This window comes from Canis aureus, chromosome 6 (genome assembly GCF_053574225.1).
Source record: "Canis aureus isolate CA01 chromosome 6, VMU_Caureus_v.1.0, whole genome shotgun sequence".
Classification (NCBI taxonomy): Eukaryota; Metazoa; Chordata; class Mammalia; order Carnivora; family Canidae; genus Canis; species Canis aureus.
The window spans coordinates 38907000-38929322 of NC_135616.1; the positions used below are offsets into that span (position 1 = coordinate 38907000).

At 37.4% G+C, this 22323-nt stretch overlaps 1 protein-coding gene across 5 annotated transcripts in view; it reads right to left on the bottom strand.

Annotated features, from left to right (window-relative positions):
- Positions 1-22323, bottom strand: part of ASH1L (ASH1 like histone lysine methyltransferase) — a 181797-nt gene that overhangs the window by 24872 nt on the left and 134602 nt on the right. For all 5 annotated transcript variants that reach the window (XM_077901008.1, XM_077901003.1, XM_077901005.1 and 2 more), the window contains 5 exons: positions 12967-13040; positions 11423-11468; positions 11201-11309; positions 5203-5409; positions 4928-5074 (listed from right to left, as the gene is read on the bottom strand). In XM_077901008.1, coding sequence (XP_077757134.1) covers positions 4928-5074; positions 5203-5409; positions 11201-11309; positions 11423-11468; positions 12967-13040 — 583 coding nt within the window. The remainder of the gene's footprint in view (positions 1-4927; positions 5075-5202; positions 5410-11200; positions 11310-11422; positions 11469-12966; positions 13041-22323) is intronic.

Here is a 22323-nt window from a genome sequence, read left to right on the forward strand (position 1 = left end):
ATTCTTTGATTGTAGCCATTTTAGGGGGAGTATGTAGTAGTTTTCCAACACAGTTTACTATTTCTCTTGGATGGTTAAAGATATTAAGCACTTATTTGTTTATTGAATACATTTTTTTTTTTTTAAAGATTTTATTTGACAGAGCGAGAGTGAGCATGAGCAGCAGAGAGAGAGGGAAAGGAGAAGCATGTTCCCCGCTGAGTGCAGAGGAGGATGCAGGGCTTGATTCCAGGATCCTAAGATCATGACCTGAGCTGAAGCCAGACACTTAACTGACTGAACCACCCAAGTGCCCCTTTATTTTTTTTTTATTTTTTATTTTTTTTTATTTATTTTTTTTCAGGTGCCCCTTTATTGAATACTTTTAAAATTTCTTTGATTTTCCCAACCTTTGAACTATTTTAAAAACTAGATTTTCTTATTTATTTATTTGTAGATTCTGGATTTAACAAGAAGTTAACCGGCCTATATTTCTTTTTTTTAACAATATTGTTAGGTTTCAGATGAAGGTTATAGCCGCCTTTTGAAATGGAAGAGTTTATATGATATTGATAGTATAGACATTATTTCTTAAGTATATAGATAATTATCAATGAAGATATTTGAGTCTGGAGCTTCTTTTGTCAGAAACTGTTATTATACATTCAATTTCACTGGTAGACATTTGCATTTTTTATCTCTTCTTGTGCTATTTTTGGTAATTTGTGCTTTTTCAAGGAATTTGTTAATTTCATTTAACTTTCTAAATAGAAGAAAGTTGTTCAGGAAAATAAACTGTGGTGAATTACACAAAGAACATTAGCCCAGAATAAAAATCAATAATCTAACAACATGGATAAATTGTAAAGCCATTCTAAGTGAAAGAAGCCAGACACAGATTTATGTATATGCAGTTCAGCAATAGGCAAAACAAATCTGGTGATGGAAACCACATCACTCACTGCTTGCCTTCGAGGTGGTGAGCTTGTACATTCGAAACAATGGAAACATTCTATATGTTGATAAGGATGTGGGTTGTATGGGTGTATACATCTGTAAAAATGGATGGCAATTTCCACTTAAAATCTGTGTCTCTACCTAATTCATAAAGTTAAAAAACTTACAAAAATAGAGTTGCTCAAACTATCCAATTATCTTTTAAAAAGTGATGTTAAAACACACATAACATAAAATCTACCATCTCAACCATTTTAAAGTGTATCGTTCAGGGATATTAAGTATATCCACACTGTGGCACAGCCATCACCATCAACCATGCTCCCAGCTCCTTTCATCTTGTAAGACTGAAATATACTTACAGTAATCACCTGTTCCTTTTATGATTTTGAATACCGTTATATACCCCCAACCATTTATGATTTTGAATACCGTTAAGTACCTTATATAAGCAGAATTGTACAATATTTGTCTTTTTGTGACTATTTTCACTTGGCACGATGCCATCAAGATCCATCCATGATGTAGGATATTGCAAAATTTCCTTCCTTTTTGAAGATGATTTAGTTCCACTGTATATATGTATACCACATTTTGCTTATTTATTCACCCACTGATGGACACATGGACTGCTTCCACATTTGAGCTGTTATGAATGTTGTTGGGAGGAATATGAGGGTGCAGATACATCTTCAAAACTGTGCTCAGTCCTTTTGCATAAATACTCAGAGATGGAATTGCTGGGTCATATGGTAATTTTATTTTTAATTTTTTGAGGTTCCTCCATATGGTTTTCTTCAAGTAGAAATACCATTCTTCACTCCCACACACCATGTGAAAGGATCTTAATTCATCCATGTCCTCACCAACACTAGTTTTCTGTGATTTTGACAGTAGCCATTCTAATTGGTGTGAGGTGGTGTCTCATTGTGTGTGTGTGTGTGTGTGTGTGTGTGTGTGTGTGTGTGTTTTAAAGGTTTTATTTGAGAGACAGAGTGAGAGAGATCACAGAGGTAGCTCTATTTGTTTTTTTTTTTTTTTTAAACAGGCTCCTTATGACCCTGAGATCAAGAGTTGCATGCTTCGTTTACTGAGTCAGTCTGGTGCCCCTGAGTTTATTTTTGTGAGGAAACTCCACACTGTTCCATAGTGGGTGCACCAAGTTACATTCTTAACAGTGCACAAGCATTCGTTTTTCTCCTCTTCCTCACCAACATTTGTGTTGTCTTTTTGATGAAAGCCATTTCAACAGGTGTGAAGTGTTATTTCACTGTGGTTTCAGTTTGCATATCTCTGATGATTAAGTGATGCTGAGCCCCTTTTCATGTACCTGTTGGCCATCTGCATGACTTCTACAGAAAGATGTCCATTCAGATCATTTGCCCGTTTTTAAAAACTGGACTGCTTTGTTGCCACTGAGTTGTGGTTCTTTTTTTTTTTTTTTTTAATTTTTATTTATTTATGATAGTCACACAGAGAGAGAGAGAGAGAGGCAGAGACACAGGGAGAGGGAGAAGCAGGCTCCATGCACCGGGAGCCCGACGTGGGATTTGATCCCGGGCCTCCAGGATCACGCCCTGGGCCAAAGGCAGGCGCTAAACCACTGCGCCACCCAGGGATCTCCAAGTTGTGGTTCTTTATATATTTTATGTATTACCACTTATCAGATATATGAATTGCAAATATTTTCTCCCATTTGAGGATTCCCGTTTTATTTTGTTGACGGTTTCCTTTGCTTTATAGAAAAGTTATAGTTTGATATAATCCACTTGCTTAGTTCTACTTTCATTGCTCTTTGCTTTTGGTGTTAAACCCCAAAAATCCTCACTAAGACTGATGTCAAGGAGCTTACAGCTTACTCCCTATGGTTCCTTCTAGGAATATTAAGATTTCAGGTGCTACCTTCAAGTGTTTAAAACATCTTGGCTTGATTTTTGTGTATGCTATGAAACTGGGGTCCAGTTTCATTCTTTTTTGTGTGGTTGTCCAGTTTTCCCAACACAATTTATTGAATAGACTGCGTGTTCCTTACTATGTATTAACGGCTCCTTTGATATAAATTAATTGATCATACAAGCATGGGTTTATTTCTGAGCTCTCTATTCTATTTGTGTCATTTTTTTTTTAAAGATTTTTTATTTATTTATGATAGACATAGAGAGAGAGAGAGAGAGAGAGGCAGAGACACAGGAGGAGGGAGAAGCAGGCTCCATGCCGGGAGCCTGACGTGGGACTCGATCCCGAGACTCCAGGATCGCGCCCTGGGCCAAAGGCAGGCGCCAAACTGCTGAGCCACCCAGGGATCCCCCGTCATTTTTAAGCCAATACTATACTGCTTTGATTACTATAGTTTCACAATATAATTTGAAATCAGGACGTGAGATGCCTTTACCTTTCTTCTTCTTTTGCAATTGCTTTCACTATTTGGAGGTCTGAGGATCCTTTGGTCAATTTCTCTGAAATTGGCCACTGAAATTTTGATTTTTATTACATTGAATTTGTAGACTGCTTTAGGCAGTATGGTTGTTTTAACAATATTAATTCTTCCATTCCATGAGCATATGTCGTCATTCATTTACTTGAGCCTTCTTCAATTATTTTCATTAACAAATTAGCATTTTCAATGTACATGCCTTTCACATCTTCGATTAAACTTACTCTTAGGTATTTTATTTTCCATGCTGTTTTGCAAATGGGATTTTTTTTCCCCTTAATTTCTCTGATAGTTCATTATTAAGAGTATGGAAATGTAACTGAGTTTTATATTTTGATTTTGTATTCTAAAACCAGTTAACTGACTTCATTTATCAGTTCTAACAACTGGGAGAGTGTTTAGGGTTTCCTATGTATAAAGTCATGTCCTCTGCAATGGAGACGGTTCTACTTCTTCTCCAATTAGGTTATATTTTATTTCTTTTTCTTGCCTAATTGCTCTGGCTAATAGTTCTAGTACTATGTTGAATAAAAGTGGTGGGAGTTGCCTTTTCCTGATTTTAAGAGTAAAAGCTTTCAGACTTTCACCATTGAGTAAGATGTTGGCTGTGGTCTTGTTTTATATGGCCTTTACTATTTGAGGTATGTCCCCTTATACCCACTTTGTTTAGTCTTTATTGTAAAGGGATGTTGAATTCCTTTTTTTTTTTTTTTAATTTATTTATTTATGATAGTCACAGAGAGGGGGGAGAGAGAGAGAGAGAGAGAGAGAGAGAGAGAGACAGGCAGAGGGAGAAGCAGGCTCCATGCACCGGGAGCCCAATGTGGGACTCGATCCCGGGTCTCTGGGATTGCGCCCTGGGCCAAAGGCAGGCGCTAAACCGCTGCACCACCCAGGGATCCCCTGGATGTTGAATTCCATTCTGTCACTTGACTGGAGAGTTTAAGTCCTATACTTTTTTTTTTTTTTTAAGATTTTATTCTTGTTTTTTAAAGATCTTTGAGAGGGTGAGAGACAGCACATGAGATAGTGTGCATGCAATAGGGAGGGGTAGGGGAAGAAGCACTTTCTACTGAGCAGGGAGCCTGACGCAGGACTTGATCCCATATCTCCAGGATTACAGCCTGGTCTGAAGGCGGCGCTAAACCACTAAGCCACCCGGGCTGCCCTGAATTATTTTTTAGATGTAATTTTTTACAGTTAGAGTCTTTTCTATTTTACTTATTTTTGTTTCTCATTGCTAACAAATCCAGTGGGCATGTAATAAATATGCTGAGTAACCTAACAGGAGAAGAACCATGTAACACAGTGCCTGGCACACAGTAAGCAGTCGGTAAGTATTTGGTATTACCATTATTATATATATTGTATTTTTCTGGGAATAGTTATGATGAAGTGAAAAAATAGCAGTAGTATCTCTCTGGAGGTATGGTACAACAGGGAATTGCCTGAGTTGCTTGTGTAAGCTGACTGGCACTGAGGGAAGACTCATCTCTTTGACCCTCAATGCCTTCTGCTGTCTTGGATTCGTGGATTCACCCTCCCCTGCTTCCTTACCATTTCTGCATTTCACAGTTTGGGTCACAGCTGTGGTTGATGAATCGGGCCTCATTACCCATCCGATAACTGTCAATCACCATCCCACTATCCAGGTTCAGGCAATAGTGGTCACTGTGATTATGATACTGCTCAATCATTCTGTTCCTAAAGAGGAGAAGAAGAATTGAAAGTCAGTTAGTGATTAAGTTGAAAGTAAATCTGAAATCTTCCATTCTCCATTCTAATTTGGTACCTTTGCCATTTTACTGGAGTATCATTATTCATCACTGTACCTGAACTCCTGTTCGCTGACAACCTCCCCTAGGTATTCAATGATGAACTGCCCAGCTTTTAGGGGTTCTTTGGTTCTGATTCCCCAACCTTTTTCCTCAGCTCGAAATCGTTCTAGACACTGCACCCACTCATGCCTCTGTATCCTCTGGTTACAGCACTGCTCACCACAGGGGCAAGTGTTAGGGGAACACTCAGCAAAGATCATTCTAGAAAGAAAAGAGATAACTGTATGTCAATATATATGCCTTCATGAATCCATATTTGTTTTACAGGAACTTTTAAAATGAATACAATAAATTAACAAGGTTGGATTGGTTAACAAGGTTCATGAGGACAAAGAGTAAACAACTTCAGAACTTAATAATACCGAAAATTTCAAAGTCAAGTTACAAACACTGAATAGATTATTAAGCTAATGGTCCACTAAGCATCTTGAGTAAACACTATCATATTTAGCTTTGTTCTAAGAATTAAACTACAGGGCAGCCTGGGTGGCTCAGCAGTTTAGCACTGCCTTCAGACCAGGCTGTGATCCTGGAGACCTGGGATCAAGTCCCACATCCGGCTCCCCACATGGAGCCTGCTTCTTCCTCTGCCTGTGTCTCTGCTTCTCTCTCTCCTTATGTCTCTCATGAATAAATAAATAAAATCTTTGAAAAAAAAAAAAGAAGATAGAACTCATAAGTTAAAAAAAAATTTAAACCACAATAAAACTACACCCCCCACAAAAAAGATAAAACCACGACCCACAGAGGAATTAATAATTTGAAGGTTACATGGCATTCTTGTTTTGAAGCAGCTCATGGGAATTTACAGATCTTTTTTTTCCTTTTCAAATTGTAGTAAAATCACACATAAACTTTAAACTGTAAATATTTTTAAGTATATAGTTCAGTACATTTCCAATATTGTTGTTTTATAACAATTTTATATTTCATTAGTGTAAATGACATTTCCATATTGGAAATAACATTTCTAGTTTTTATACTAGAATCTATAACCTCTAGTAAATTAACAAGCAAAAAATTCTCAACATAGTAAAGTTGTTTTGAACATGTCTTCTCCTTTCTTTTTTTTACATTTCTGGATCTTTCACAGAAGCCATTTAGTTTTGGCCTATGGTTTAGAATCCCAGTAAGGGCACCATTATATTCTTGACCCTCCCTTGTTTTAATCATGTTCAGTATATATACATATACATATATATGTTTATATATGTATGTATAGACACACATAACTTACAAAACTTGTAAAGAAAGGATTTAACATTTTATAGTATAAAGTACTCTCATAGACATTCTTCAAATAACCATCCAGGACAAAACACATAGTGTCACATAAATAAGGAATAAGCAGAGAAAGAACATACCCACTAGATTATTCAACTTAAGACAATCAGTTTAACTTGTGAGAAAGACATTGTGTTACTGTCAAATTTACCACCTTTATTCTTTCTTTTAATAAATTCTTTGCTGCATAAATACTACTGAACACCTCTCCTGAAAATGTTCTCCCTCTTGATCTTTTATGATAATGGATTTTCCACCTTTCCAATAATGAGTCCTTAAAAAAAAAACATAAAACAAACATCCTTTTTTCTCCTCTATACCTTCCATGGCACATTCCTGTTCCTCTTATCCTTATAAGTCTCATTCATAGCAGGTGGGGGGATGGGGTTAACTGGGTGATAAGCATTACGGAGGCCATGTAATGTAATGAGCACTGAATATAATACAAGACTGATGAATCACTGAACTCTACCTCCGAAACTAATAACACACTGTATGTTAATTAACTGAATTTAGAGACGCCTGGGTGGCACAGTGGTTTGGCTCAGGGCATGATCCTGGGGTCCTGGGATTGAGTCTGCATCGCGCTTCCTGCATGGAGCCTGCTTCACCCCTATGTCTCTGCCTCTCTCTGCGTCTCTAATGAATAAATAAATAAAATCTTTCAAAAAAATTTAATTGAATCTAAATTAAAAAAAAAGGAAAAAAAATGGCTCATTCATGTTCATAGTTGCAACTGTAACCACCTCTTCCTTGAATATTACACCTGAATTTTCATCATATCTCAAAACACATAAAACAATAAAATTTATGTGGATAAGAGAACTAAAGTATAACAGAGTGCTGAGATGAAAGATTTTAAAATTAAAAAATTTTTCTGCCAGAGAACACTCATTAGACATTTCTAGAGTTGAAGGCATTGAAATATATTCCATTCATTTCAATGATCAAGATAAGCCCTTTATGTAAAAAGTAAAACATGTTTCTAGTCATTGTATCTGAGAAACAAAACTGTAAACTTATCAAAATCTGAAAGTAGGTGCTGTACACTAAGATGTGAAGTTGCTGATTTACCGCATAAACTGCCATTATTTTTAGCCATATAATACCATTCATTTTAAGACTAGAGAATCTTCCCCTTCTAAATATAGACCTACATAGGAAAGCTCTTTCCCTCGCATGGTGAGATTTAATGTTAAATAGTTGCTGGCAAATGTACTAGTGTGACCTAACTAGCTATGGAGGTCAGGTCACCCCTTGGGAGTGGAGACAGGTTCTTATTTGAAAAATATTCCCACTATAAATCATGCCACGTAAGGAAGGAGTAAGCCTTGGAGGCAGGGAAGAGGATCCTCTCTACTTTTTTGGGACCGAGGATTTGAAGGTCTACTGCTCTTCTACAGCAAAAGTGAAGGCTCCTGGAAATTCTCACTGGGCAAGCGGAAGTGAATGATACTCAACAAAGGAGCACAGACAGGATCTAATGGGGAGTTATCCAAGGACGCTGATATTCAATTTGCAGCCTGTGAACGAGAGTTATCACTTCTGGTGGCATTACAAGGCTTACCTAGAAATGTACTCTTATCTCCTCTAAATATTTGGCTTTGTTATATGTAACATGTTTGTTGTGGAGAACTAAGAAAGTGGGCTCTGTATGTGGTGTGAGCAAATGGGTATAGAGTAAAAAAGCAGCCTGAAATGTCTGCTCTAGGCAAAGTGGCAATGTGAACTATTCTGAAGCAGTAATGGGATTGATATCGATGGTATACAGAAACAAATATTAACTTGAGAAGAGCTTATAGAATTTATAAATAACACTGATCATTCTCAGAAATTGTTTAGAAGAGAGGACATGTTTAAAAAATATTATTCATAAAAATGATTACTAGTTTTTTTTTTTTGAAGATTTTATTTATTTATTCATGAGAGACACACACAGACAGAGGCAGAGACACAGGCAGAGGGAGAAGTAGGCTCCATGCAGGAAGCCCAATGCGGGACTCGATCCCGGGATTCTAGAAGCACGCCCTGGGCTAAAGGCAGAAACTAAAACCGCCGAGCCACCCAGGGATCCCCTCTATTACTTGTTTTTAAAAATAGTCCTGAATTCAGTTTTCATTGGGCTACATGAGCCTTACATAGACATAAAATTGAATCTTATAGATTCAATTCAATTCGAGTTTTTCTCACAAATATTTACAAAACCTTGAATACAAAGACAAGAAAGACATTTTAAGTGGCTCTATTTAACTAAATTATGTGGGTTACTTTTAAATATATACGGAAGTACCCATTGGATAATAATATTTTAATTTTTCTTAGGTATTTATGCATTTATCATCTCATTCATTAGATGCATGAATATATACAGTTCATATTCTCATGATATAAAGTTGGTGGCACTGTATTTGAGTTTTCTTTTTAAAGAAAGGCAACACAATGGAAAGCACAAATGTGAAACTCATACTAACAAAGATGATACAAGACAATCAATATAATTATGTAAAGGTAAATATTCAGATTTCAATTCTATGTTATTAAAAGACTAATAATGACTTACATAACAGTGTATAGCGTGGAAAGAACATGAGTGACTTTCGAATCAAACACATGAGGGTCCAAATTCTATCACTTAAGTGTTATATATGTAATACAGAACAATTTACTATCCTAAGTCCAGGATCTTTCATTTCTAAAATATCAAACTATTACCTATCTTACTAGACTAATGCGAAAAAGAGAACTAACCAATGCGATAGTAGCTATATTACGGCAATTCCACTGACAATAAAACATATAAAAAATAGCAATGTTAGCATAAAAAGGAATGCAAACAAAGAATTTTAAAGACATATGATATTGCCAAACATTAAGCCAGTGAAGTATCAAAGCACCAAAAATAAAGTTAGATGTGAATACCTAAATGACGTAGAACTATGGGGAAGCGAGTATATTCAGATCCTGGTGGTTATAACCCAAATTAACTCATTATTTTATGAGAGCTACTGGATAATACACAGTAAGAAATATATAAATGTTCATATAGTTTGTACAGGTAATTCTTCTTCTGAGAGCACACCCTAAGGATTAAAAAAAGAAAAAAAAGGAATCCACACAGTTTTACAGTAGTGCTATTTTTAATAGCATAACACTGAAATAATTTGAATGATGAGTCACAGGAGGTTGGCGGATGAGGGCATACCAACCTATGGAAGATAAGAGAACTCCTAAAAATGGTGAGCTTGTGGACCACACTAATACATAAAAGTGTGTGTGTGTGTGTGTATATATATACACATATGTGGTGTGAGCAAATGGGTATAAATTGTCTCATAAAATCTCACTCCTGGCCCCCCATACATACACATATATGTATGTACACACACACACACACACACACACACACACACACACACAAACACAAAGAAAAAAAAGACCTAACAAGAAAAAAAGTATATATAAAAAACATCTGTGAGTGAAAAAAAGTCAGTGCACAACACAGACTAGGCCAGCAGCTATGACTCCTAAAATCGTATGTATGTATGTATAAGATGTGAATTAACAATGGTGTTATAAGACAGAATTTAGAAGCTGGCATGTTAACACTGGAGATACTAAAACATAGATTCCCTGACCCCATAGGACAGTTGACTAGAGAGACTGGGGAAGCAGTAGTCTTTGGCCAGGAAAATTATCTAGGAAAGGAAGTACTGATGTAAAGTTCATTGGCTCTTTTTTGCCCCAACTTAAAATCACAGTTTTGATCTCCAAACCAATCAAACTCCATACTTTCATTTTCTAACAGCATGACCAACTCTCATCAGCATCACTGACCCAGTCAGCATATGTGCATCTATGTGCTTATGCTAAGCATAAGCATAACCAACCTAGTTTTCCTTCAGAATATATCATGCCTTTCTTCTTTCTCACTGCCACCATCCTACCTTAATCCTTCATCATGGCTACCATGTACGGAGATATAAGAAAGTTTCTAAACTGTGGTGACTATGGTGAATACTTTATGAACATTGTCTCATAAAATCTCACTCCTGGCCCCCCATAAAGAAGGTACTACTTTTATTAGAGGGGTTAAATGACTTTCCTCAGGTCTCCTAAGTAGTAAGAGGACTTAAACCTGGGTATGGTAAGACTTTAAATTTCATTCTTTTTTTGTTACTCTAGCCCATGTGATGGGCTACATGCTTGTGTCTCCCTAAAATTAACAGCTGAAGCCGTAGCCACCAGTATAATGATTATTGGAGGTAGAGCCTTTGGGAGGTCATTTGGCTTACATTAGGGAATAAAGGTAGGAACCACATGATGGAATTAGTGTCCCTACAGGAAGAGGAACAGAGAGCTCTTTCTCCACAAGCACACACTAGGGGAAGACCCAGGAGCACATGGGAGAAAGTGGGCGTCTATAAGCCAGGACATGGGTCCTCACCAAACATTAAATACTTGCATCTTGACCTTGAACTTCCAGACTCCAGAACGTTAAGAAATAAATTTCTGCTGTTTAAGCCACCAGGGCTATGGTATTTTGCCATTAATGGCCCAAGTAGATTAGGATAGCCCAACAATTAGGTTTTATATAGCTTTGTGCAATTCCATGAGATGAAACCAAAGAGCTTATTTAACTTTTCCCTCCAAATGAAGCGTCATCTATCCTAAAGCTTGTGCTTTCAGAGAAGTCAGGTTAGTACAGTACCTATTGAGGCAGTCATCCACACAGCCCTTCCCGGTGTCATCCTCTGGCTTCTTACAGTTACAGGTGGTGGCCTCGTAACCAGAAAGGGGTTTGACATCAACGTAGACGTCTTGAGAGAAGATAGCAAAGAATAATTTGTGAACATAGAGGATAATTTTTTAAGTGCTAGGCCAAGAACATTGATGGTCTGAAGGCAGAAAATATAGCTCCTAAGTTACTCACTTGAACGGATTTTTTTATATAGTGGGACATCTGGCTTTTTGTATAGCTAGAAGAAAAGAAAGAAAAATCTTGATATAGCATTTAACTTCAAATGCCAGACAGCAGCATCAATCACTAAAAATACAAGAAATTATCCACGTGTTCTGCTCATATGTGAATATTTGTAAGATTTTCTGGGTTGGATACATTCTAGGGAAAATCTTGGTGTGATCACTTTTTACCCTGAAATAAAAAGTAACTTACTAGATCAGGGTGCGAGAGAAACAGATTCTACAACAAAGAAACGTGAAATAGCTTCATAAGAATGCATTCTCAATCACATGCATATTGGAGACAGACTTAAATGAAAATCACGCTGCAGAATGAAGCTATTCTTTTGAATATATCAAGACTCAACTTGCCTGTTTGGGAAGAAAGGAAAACTTGCATAGGGCTTGTTGAAATGGTCTGGGTAGTATACAAAATTAAAAAGATGAGCACCTAGCCTTTTCAGGGTAGGTATTCTAGAAAAACACATTTCACATTTTAATTAAGGCAATTAATTTAGTGAATAAAGGGGAGAGGGAAGGCAGGAAAGGAAGCTCTTATTCTGCAATTAAGAATGCATTCAAAAAAAAAGGAAAGAAAAAAACAAAAAAACCCAATGTATTAGAAGAGAGGTGATCACCTGGCCAGTGTTTTACCAGAATAAACAGCATAAACAAAAGAAGCACCGTGGTCTAACTGAAGGTGTATTAACCAATTAGAACCTCCTCCCACCCCCCCACCCCACCCCCCCCATTTTTCAGCAGGGCCAGAGAACTGTCTCCTTCATGGTCATGAACTCTGAGACAGATATCTAACATACTGATCTCAGAATTCAAGAGAGGCCACCAGAGAAGAGAATGCAGAGGGGGGATGTCGCCTGCTTTTGGCCTTCCAAAATTGAATTCTGGTGGAATTTTGGCAAAGGTCAGGAGCCTACTTACCTCATTTGCATGACATGCTTGTTCTTAACATGGGGACTGGGGCTATAGCTAACTACCAAAATTACTGGGGGAAACTTTTCAATTAGGGAAATAACAGGAAAAACAGCACCTTCCTATTTTTTACTTCCCAATATATTTAAAGATCTTTTAGAAGTACTTGAGTGTTAAACATTTTCCGTTTCCTTTGATAGAAGAATCTCCTTTGTATGTGAAAAATAAATTCCGAACTGATGGGAAGGAGCCAACAAAAATAAAGCCTGGAATTTCTTAGTGCTGCTGGCAGTACATCTAAATTCTCCTGGGACCTGCATCAAAGAGGATTCTTAGAAACAGATCTCTGCTACCAGAATAAGAGTCTAGACTAATAACAGAGGGTTGCCTAGGGAAGCAGGAACTCACTGCTATTCTGAAACACGAGTAAAGGCAAATAGATCACATTAGATACGGATGCAAATTAATTTCTCTTAGTCTCTAACCTTCACAGGGAGCACAGGGCATAACAAGGAGGCAGAGAGAGACTTGCATTCCCCTCACCCACCCTTCAGAATGAAAACTGGTAAGATAGACTCCTTGTACCTGATTATGTTTCCACTGCCAAAGGATGTCATAGGGAAGCTGGAAGTCAATTCTCTTTTGCCTTAGATACTTTCCTGAAACAAAAAAATACTATCAATTTCACTATCTATTCATACAAAGGGTCAAACAGCCACAAGATCTAATAGGCACTGACTAGAAAAATAAAGATTTAATTTTTAATTTTATGCAGTTTTCCATCACCAGTTAATTTTAGCTACTCTTTCCCATCCACACTCCAGGGGGTAAATGCTAAAGATATTGTTTTAGTAGTAGCCAATATAAAACAACTAATATAGCAAACTTACCACCAAAACATACACAGGTCATTGTGAAGCCAATTAAAAACTGAGAATGATTATTAAAATTATTAACTAGAGTATCTGACATTTGTTTTCCTACATTATTATAATCTAAAGCTGTCTGTAAAAATGGAAAGTCTAACAGTTTTCTAGAATAAGAGTTCTTGAATTTAAATAACTCAAGAGTATTTACATTCAAATTTATGATCTCTTAATATTTCCCCCCCCTCTTTTGAAACAGTCTTATTAGTAAAAGTCAAAAGCCCCTTTCTACCCTAAAAAGACTGCTTAGATTTCCTTACTCTCTGACCTTTCTGATCTTTAGGTGACTCATTTCTCACAGGAAGCTAAACTTCTTGTTATCTGGGTATTCATCCTATCATTGTCTCTAGACCAGCAGTTGTTAAATGTTCTGCTAATCCTAGGAGATCCAAAGGGTAAAGACTGTCTTAATACTACTAAGTACTATATATCTGCTACTATACTAATACTACCTAAGATGCTATTTATATGCCATTTTCACTATGCTGACGTTTATACTAACCATGTAAAAGGCAATGGTGGGTAAAACTGCTGGCATCTTAATATGAATCAAGGCAGGTGGCAGAAAACTGTACTAGATGAATGAAACTAATGGAAATGAACCATGGCAGCACATAAAAGCATTAAAAATTAAAGCATTCTTAATTTTTAAGTTATAAAAATTGTATTAAATTTTGACACACAAGCCAAAAATCTTAATATTCTGCATGGCACAAATGTAAGTATGCATAAAACACTTGTGCTGCATCCTTAGTGGCTGCATCTAGGAAATACACAAATGCAGATATAACAGTGAGCTGGACTAGTTTCTGCCACAGAATACCATTCATCCTTGAAAGAGTAACTGACAAGCTATGGTTATTCAGACTTAGGAAGGGGAAACAAGTGAAGTGAGCTTGTTACTTTAAGAAAAAATTGAAAGTATCTGTTTCCTCTCATAAAATTTGAAGTGAACACTGGAATTCTGGAAAACTTGTGTCCACTACCATGAGAATCTTTAGTTTTCCAATACTTAAATTTTCCTCATGAGGGATCCCTGGGTGGCACAGCGGTTTGGCGCCTGCCTTTGGCCCAGGGCGCGATCCTGGAGACCCGGGATCGAATCCCACATCGGGCTCCCGGTGCATGGAGCCTGCTTCTCCCTCTGCCTATGTCTCTGCCTCTCTCTCTCTCTCTGTGACTATCATAAATAAATAAAAAAATAAAAATAAATAAAAAATAAGTAAATAAAAAGACTTTATTTAAAAAAAAAATTTTCCTCATGAAATAAGTGGAAAGATTACATTTATTAAATGTGAACAGTTGTGAATGCACATAGCAAATGGAAGAGCAATACAATTCAGTGAATCAGAATTTCTTAATGACCAATGCATGAAGTGATAAAATCACACATGGATTAAAAAAAAATTCAACACATTAAAATTCCAACAGAGATCAATGGATTTTAAAGTAACAGAATATAAAAAGTTAATTGATTTATTTTTTTAAAAGATTTATTTATTTTTATTTATGATAGAGAGAGAGAGAGAGAGAGAGAGAGAGAGAGAGAGAGAGGCAGAGACAGAAGCAGGCTCTATGCTGGGAGCCCGACGCGGGACTCGATCCCGGGACCCCAGGATTGCGCCCTGGGCCAAAGGCAGACGCTAAACCGCTGAGCCACCCAGGGTTCCCCGAAAAGTTAACTGATTTCATAATCTACGATACAACTCACCTTCAAGGAACTATTACATTTATATTTTTGGTCGTGTGTCAAAGAAGAATTATCTGAAATTATTAAAACATTCTTATCTTTTATAACTTATTACCTGTATAAGGACAGATTTCTTCATGTATTTAAACCAAAGTAACATCAAAATGAATTGAATGAAAAAGTAGATTAGAAAATCCAGTTGTCTTCTATTAAGCCAGACACCCAAGGGATTTGTAAAAAATGTAAAATAAATCCACTTTTCTCATGAAATGTTTTTTTTAAAAAAGATTTATTTGAGAGAGAGAGAGAGAGAGAGAGAAAAAGAGAGAGAGAGAGATGGGCAGCCCCGGTGGCGCAGTGGTTTAGCGCCGCCTGCAGCCCACAGCGTGATCCTGGAGTCCCGGGATCAAGTCCCACATCAGGCTCCCTGCATGGAGCCTGCTTCTCCCTCTGTCTGTGTCTCTGCCTCTGCCTCTCTCTCTCTCTCGCTCTATATCTCTCATGAGTAAATAAAACAAAATCTTTACAAAAAAAAAAAAAAGAGAGAGAGGGAAAGAGAAGGAGAATACAAGTAGGGGGAGTGGCAGGCAGAGGGAGAGAGGGAAGATGGCTCCCCATGGTGCAGAAAGCCCAATGTGGGGCTCAATCCCAAGACTCTGGGACCACGACCTGAGTCGAGGGCTCAGCCAACTAAGCCAGTCAGGTGCCCTTCTCATGAAATTTTTCCTTGGAAAAGTTATTTCTTAAAAAAAAAAAAAAAAAAAAGCTATTTATGTTAATAGCTTTGTTAATGTGTAATGAATTTTTATTTGACAAATGTGAGGATACGGTAGCATGGATTATAGGTATATTGTGGAAGAAAGAAGTTGTGGAGTTAGGTAATATAACAAGATTTGGGGGTAACAGCTGGTAGAAGACTAGAGTCTACTTGATAGAGAAGCAAAGCTGAATGTGTAACTACAAAGTCTGCAATGAAAAAGTAGGAACAGAAAAGTTTATCAAAGGTAAGCAAACTTTGGTATATTCAAATAATAAGATATGGAGTTAATGAAATAAAATAAGGTATATATTTACTCAAATGGAAACACTCTTCAAGTTGCAAAAAGAAAATACAACATGGGCTTATTTAAACAAAAATACTTTATTTTATTTATTTTTTTTTTTTAAAGAATTTTATTTTATTTATTTATTTATGATAGTCACAGAGAGAGAGAGAGAGAGAGGGGCGCAGAGACATAGGCAGAGGGAGAAGCAGGCTCCATGCACCAGGAGCCTGATGTGGGATTCGATCCCGGGTCTCCAGGATCGCGCCCTGGGCCAAAGGCAGGTGCCAAACCGCTGTGCCACCCAGGGATCCCCTAAACAAAAATACTTTAAAACATTAAAGGTCGTGGGGATGGCCTTGGAAAGGGCATGGGGGCACTTTCTGGTTGGGGATGCTGTTCTTGAGGAGGGGCTGGGTTATGCAAGTATATGAAAAAAGACTCTGCGTGGCTCAGTTGGTTGAGCAAAGGACTCTTGATTTTGGCTCAAATCATGATCACAGGATTGTGAGGTCAAGTTCCTCATTGGCTCCATGCTCCAGAGGGAGCCTTCTTGAGATTCTCTCCTCCTCCCACCAGCCCTCCTCTTGCTCGTGCTCAATCTCTCTTTCAAATGGATAAATAAATCTTAAAATAATAATAATAATATTGGGGCACCTGGGTGGCTCAGTCAGTTGGACAGTCAATTCTTGGTTTTAGCTTAGGTCGTGATCTCAGGGACATGGAATTGAGCCCTGCAATCAGCTCCACACTTGGTGGGAAGTCTGCTGGAGATTCTTTCTCCTTCCCCCTCAGCCCCTGCCCCTGCTCTCTCTAAAAATAAATAGATAAATCTAAAAACAAATAAAAAAGATTTATGCATATTTATTGATGGTAAATGTACCTCAAAAGAAAAATCTGTAAAGAAATATTGAGATCTTGGTTCTGATATGTACATTGCAATATTTAGGGGGAGGTATATTCCTATCTGCAATTTACTTTGGAGTGTACTCAAAAATAAGATGAATTAACACATGGATAGATAAATACATGATAAACCAAGGTCAAATGTTAATGACAAAATGTAGGTAATGTGATGTTGCATGTTCATTGTAGAGTTTTTTCAATTTTTTGCTTATTTTAAAATTAAAAAAAAATTTAAAGCTCTCAACCCAGAGCTTGAACTCACAACAAGATCAAGACCTAAGCTTAGGGATGCCTGGGTAGCTCAGAGGTTGAGCGTCTGCCTTCAGCTCAGGGCGTGATCCTGGTCCGGATATCGAGTCCTGCATCGGCCTGGTCTCCCTGCCAGGAATCTGCTTCTCTCTCTGCTTCTGTGTGTCTCATGAGTAAATAAATTAAATCTTAAAAAAAAAAAAAAAAAAAAAAAAAAAAGACCTGAGCTTAGATCAAGAATCTGCTCTGAACTGGATGAGCCACCCAGGTGCCCCACAATTTTTTGTTTACTGAAAAATTTTATAGTAAAGTGTTGGAAGAAAGACAGATATATATATAAAGGAAGAAGTTTGAAAGGGTATATGCTAAATTATTATTATCTCTGGGAAGAGGAGCTTTATCTTTTAATTCACACTCTTCTATTTACAATAATTGCTTTCCAAGTATGGACTCACTGTTTCTTAATAACAACACAAATATAATTTTTTTAAAAGTCAAAATTGGTCCTCACAAGATAGGACAAATCCCTTAATGTAAAGGGTTAACCATTCTTTGCCAGCAATATCTGTTCTGTTTTTGTATAAGGTATAATAGAGTGAAGGAGAAGCCAGTTATGAATTTTTTCCAGTTATGAATTTTTTAAAAGAATGCTTCCTTGATGGTGTGCTTGGGTGGCTCAGTTAGTGAAGCGTCTGCTTTCAGTTCAAGTCATCTCAGGGGTTCTAGGACTGAGCCCCACATTAGCTCCCTGCTCAGTGGAGAATCTGCTTCTCCCTCTGCCTCTGCCCCTTCCCCCACTTGCACGTGTGGGTGCTCTCTCTCAAATAAATAAATGAAATCTTAAAAAAACCCCACAACTTTCTTGGGGCACGTGGGTGGTTCAGTCGGTTTTGTGTCCAACTCTTGGTTTCTGCTCAGGTCATGATCTCATGGGTCATGAGACTGAGCCCCACGTTGGGGTCTGCTTAGATATTCTCTCCCTCTGCCCCTTCCCCTGCTCTCTCTCTCTAAAATATATACATATATCTTTAAAGAAAAAAAAAAAGAATATTTTCTAAGAAATTATCCATATCTACTTCAACTAACCTCAAAGACATAGTTTTTCCCATAGTCCATCTTGAGTTTTTTTAAAATTAAATAATTTATTTATTCATGAGAGACAGAGAGAGAGAGAGAGAGAGAGAGAGAGAGGCAGAGACACAGAGAGGGAGAAGCAGGCTCCATGCAGGGAGCCTGACGCGGGACTCGATCCCAAGTCTCCAGGATCACACCCCAGGCTGAAGGCACTGCCAAACCGCTGGGCCACCAGGGCTGCCCCACCATCTTGAGTTTTGCTAACAATGAGTCTCCATAGACATATTAAAAAAGGGAGAAGACTCCAAATGGAGTCACCCATGCTAAGCCAAATCACCAAATCAGTCCTTATTACCTAATAGCAGTTTAAACTTTCTCTAGAAACAGTCTTAATTGGTTAGCACCAATGACTCCTTTCCAAATCTCCCAAATGAAGATGAGGTAAACTGCCCTTTCCTTATCCTTTGCACTTCTGCCCAGAAGATGTCTTTCTTTTTGCACAGCTCCTTGGAACAACTTTCCACGTGCTTGATGGGATGCATCGTGGAATGAACCAAGTGACTTTTAAGTTCCTGTGGTTGAAATGTTGGTGTTTAACAGTGATTCGGGTGCCTTTCCTAGCATTATTTGTGTCCCTGTACTCTAATTCACATCCTAAGAGCCAGGGGAAGAAATGATGGCTCATTCTTTCCTTTCCTTTAATAGTTCTAAAACCAGAGACAGTTTGGATTCATTTCTAGGAAGTGAGACCTGCCTCAAGAGATTTTCTTAATCAAATTCTACTGGGGAGAATACCTCAGGGGAATCTATTCAGGAGCATCTCATTAAAAAAAAAAATTCTTTAGCTAATTCCTCTTTTAAAATGGGGGAATATTATTTTACAACCATGTGAAAATCAGATGGAATCACATCTTTTGTGGACTTTTCTTATTATGTATTAAAGTCCTGAGATCTCAAGTACTGCCACTTATCTCTAGGGAAGGAGAAAAAAAAAATCCTTTACTCTTCCCTTCGAAAGAAAACAGTATTTGTGCAACAAAGTAATTTTAAAGAGGACAGACATTACAGAAGCTCTAAAGCCTGTGCTGACCTTGAAATCTAAAAACGGTAAATCATGAAAATCAATTCTAACATGAAGAGGAAATGAATAGAGGACTTGGAGGTAGAACATCTCCACAAACATGCTCCCCTGTTAATTAGGTAGCTAGGCAAATGAGGAACTCAAAGGAGATGGAGGCACTCAATAGAAAGGAGAAAAATAACGATCTCTTTTTCCAGAAGAGATCTTAAAATCTGACAATAACTTGGGCTTTTTTTTTTTGTTTAAACAAGAATATAGTGACTGACTTCAGATAAAGCTCAGCTTGTTTATATATGATCTGAGTACCAGGTTACAGATTAGAATACCACTCTACAAACATAATAATTATTTAATTTGTCTTTGTTATTCTGTGTAAACTGTCCTGCTATTCTGTCCCCCTCCCCCCCAAAAAACTGTGGTAGCATTTCACTGAAAGGAGCAGTGTATCCATGAAATGTGTGCCATTAAGGAGGTTGTAAATAATGATCAAAGATACTTATATAAAACTGTTTAAGTTTTACTAAACAAAACACAAGTAAAAGTTGAGGTTTTGGTTTTGTCAGCCTGAGGAAAAATAGGTGAGACCCAAAAATATACAGAAAGTGGGCTTTTCCCCCAGTGGAAAATTGTCAGCCCCATGGAAGCAAGGATCTTCACCTATTTTGCTTACTGATGTATCCTATGCATCTAGAAAACTGCCTGGTCATAAAGTAGGTATTGAACAAGTAGTTTCTGAATGAATGAATCCAAACATGTATTCCATGGCATAAGCTTTGACATACAGCCCCAATTGTTCTCTTTTATTTATGTATTTATTAAAGATTTTATTTTTATTAAGATCTACACCCAACATGGGGCTCCAACTCACAACCCTGAGATTAAGAGTCACGTGTTCCTCACACTGAGCTAGCAAGGCACCTACCTCACTATTTCTTTCAACCCTAGGAAGCAGCATCATCATCTTCCCTGCTGTTTTGTTTCAGGACAAATGCTCCCTTAATCCCTACTGCCGCCCCCACCCCCTGCCACTGTTTCTTGACCTCTACTCTTCCTAAGCGCAATTTTTCCTTCTTTTCTTCCTTTTATTCTTTCTTTCTGCTTGGCATACTAATTAATTTCCCCCCAGTTTTACTGAGATATAATTGCATACATCACTATGTTTGTTTATGGCATACAGCATAATGGATTAGCTTGCATGTATTATGAAATGATTACTGCTGTAAATTTAGTTAGCATCCACCACCTCTTATAGATACAATAAAAAGAGGAAACAGAAAAAGAAAAAAAAGTGTTTTCATTGTGATGGAAACTCTTAGGTTTACCCTCTTAACATCTTCCACATAGAGCATACAGTAGTGTTAGGTATAGTCATTGTGCTGTAGGTTATATCTTTAGTACATGTACTTATCTTGTAACAAGAGCTTCAACTTTTGACCACCTTTTTCCTATCATGATACCCCCTTTCCTCTGCTCACTTCTGGTAACCACAAAGCTGATCACCACCAACCTCTCTTTCTAAAATAGATTTTTGCTTTATTATTATAAAGTAATCTCTACACCCAGTGTGGGGCTGAGCCAGCCACATGCCTCTGATGCTGTGCTCTGAGTTTGTTTTTGTATTTTAGATTTCATATATAAATGAGATTATAAAGTGTTTGTTTTTTTCTGGCTTACTTCACTGAACATAGTGTCCTCAAGGTCCATCGATGTTTCAAATGGCAGCACTCTCTCTCTCTCATTCTCTTTTCTTTCTTTCCCCTCTTTTTTTTTTTAACAAGGCTAGGTAGTATTCTACTGCATGTAAATACTGCCTCTTCTTTATCCATTCATCCCCTGATGGATACTTAGGTTGCTTCCATGTCTTGCCTATTACAGATAATGCTGGTATGAACATGGGGGTGCACATATTTTTTTGAGTTAATGTTTTCATTTCCTTTGGATATATTCCCAGAAGTGGATTTGCTGGATCATATGATCATATTACTTTTAATTTTTCGAGGATTCTCCTTACTGTTTTCCATAATGGCTGTGTCAGCACAATTTCTTAAACACAACCAGCTCCCTCCTGCTTTCACATTCTCATGTGTCATTTCTCCCACCAGAAAGTGAATCTTCTCAACCAAACTAAGCCTTTTGTCTCTTTTTTTAAAGTTTTAATTATTTAAGTAAGGCTATATCCAACATGGGGCTCAAACTCATGACCTTGAGATCAAGAATTGTGTGCTATACTGACTGCACCAGCCAGGTGTTCCCCATTTGCCTCATTCTAAACCTTACTTAACAATCTGTAATTTTATTTTTTTTTATTTTTTTAAATAAATATATTTTTTAAGTCTTTATTTATTTATTCATAGAGATGCAGAGAGAGAGAGAGAGGCAGAGACACAGGCAGAGGGAGAAGCAGGCTCCATGCAGGGAGCCTGACGTGGAACTCGATCCCGGGACTCCAGGATCATGCCCTGGGCTGCAGGCGGCGCTAAACCGCTACGCCACCGGGGCTGCCCACAATCTGTAATTTTAACATAACTATCGTAGACAACCATATTTAACCCCAATTTCACATCTTTTATATGATAGTGCATGTAATGAAATTTATCAATCTTTTTTTCTTCTGGTGTTTATACATTTTGTGGTCTTCCTTGGCCATGTTATAAAGATATTCTATTTATCATATATCTGATAATTAATACCCAGAATATATACAGAACTCCTAAAGCTCAAGAACAAGGAACAAGTGAGTCAATTCAAAAGTAAACCAGCACTTGAATACACATTTCACTAAAGAAGACACACAAATAGCCAAAAGTACATGAGCAAATGCTCGACAGCACTATTAGGGAAATACAAATCAAAACCACACAAGATACCACTGTGCATCCATTAGGATGGCTATGATGAAAAATAACAGAAAACGACAAGTATTATTGAGGATGTGGAGAAACTGAACTCTCAAGAATTGCTGGTGGGGATATA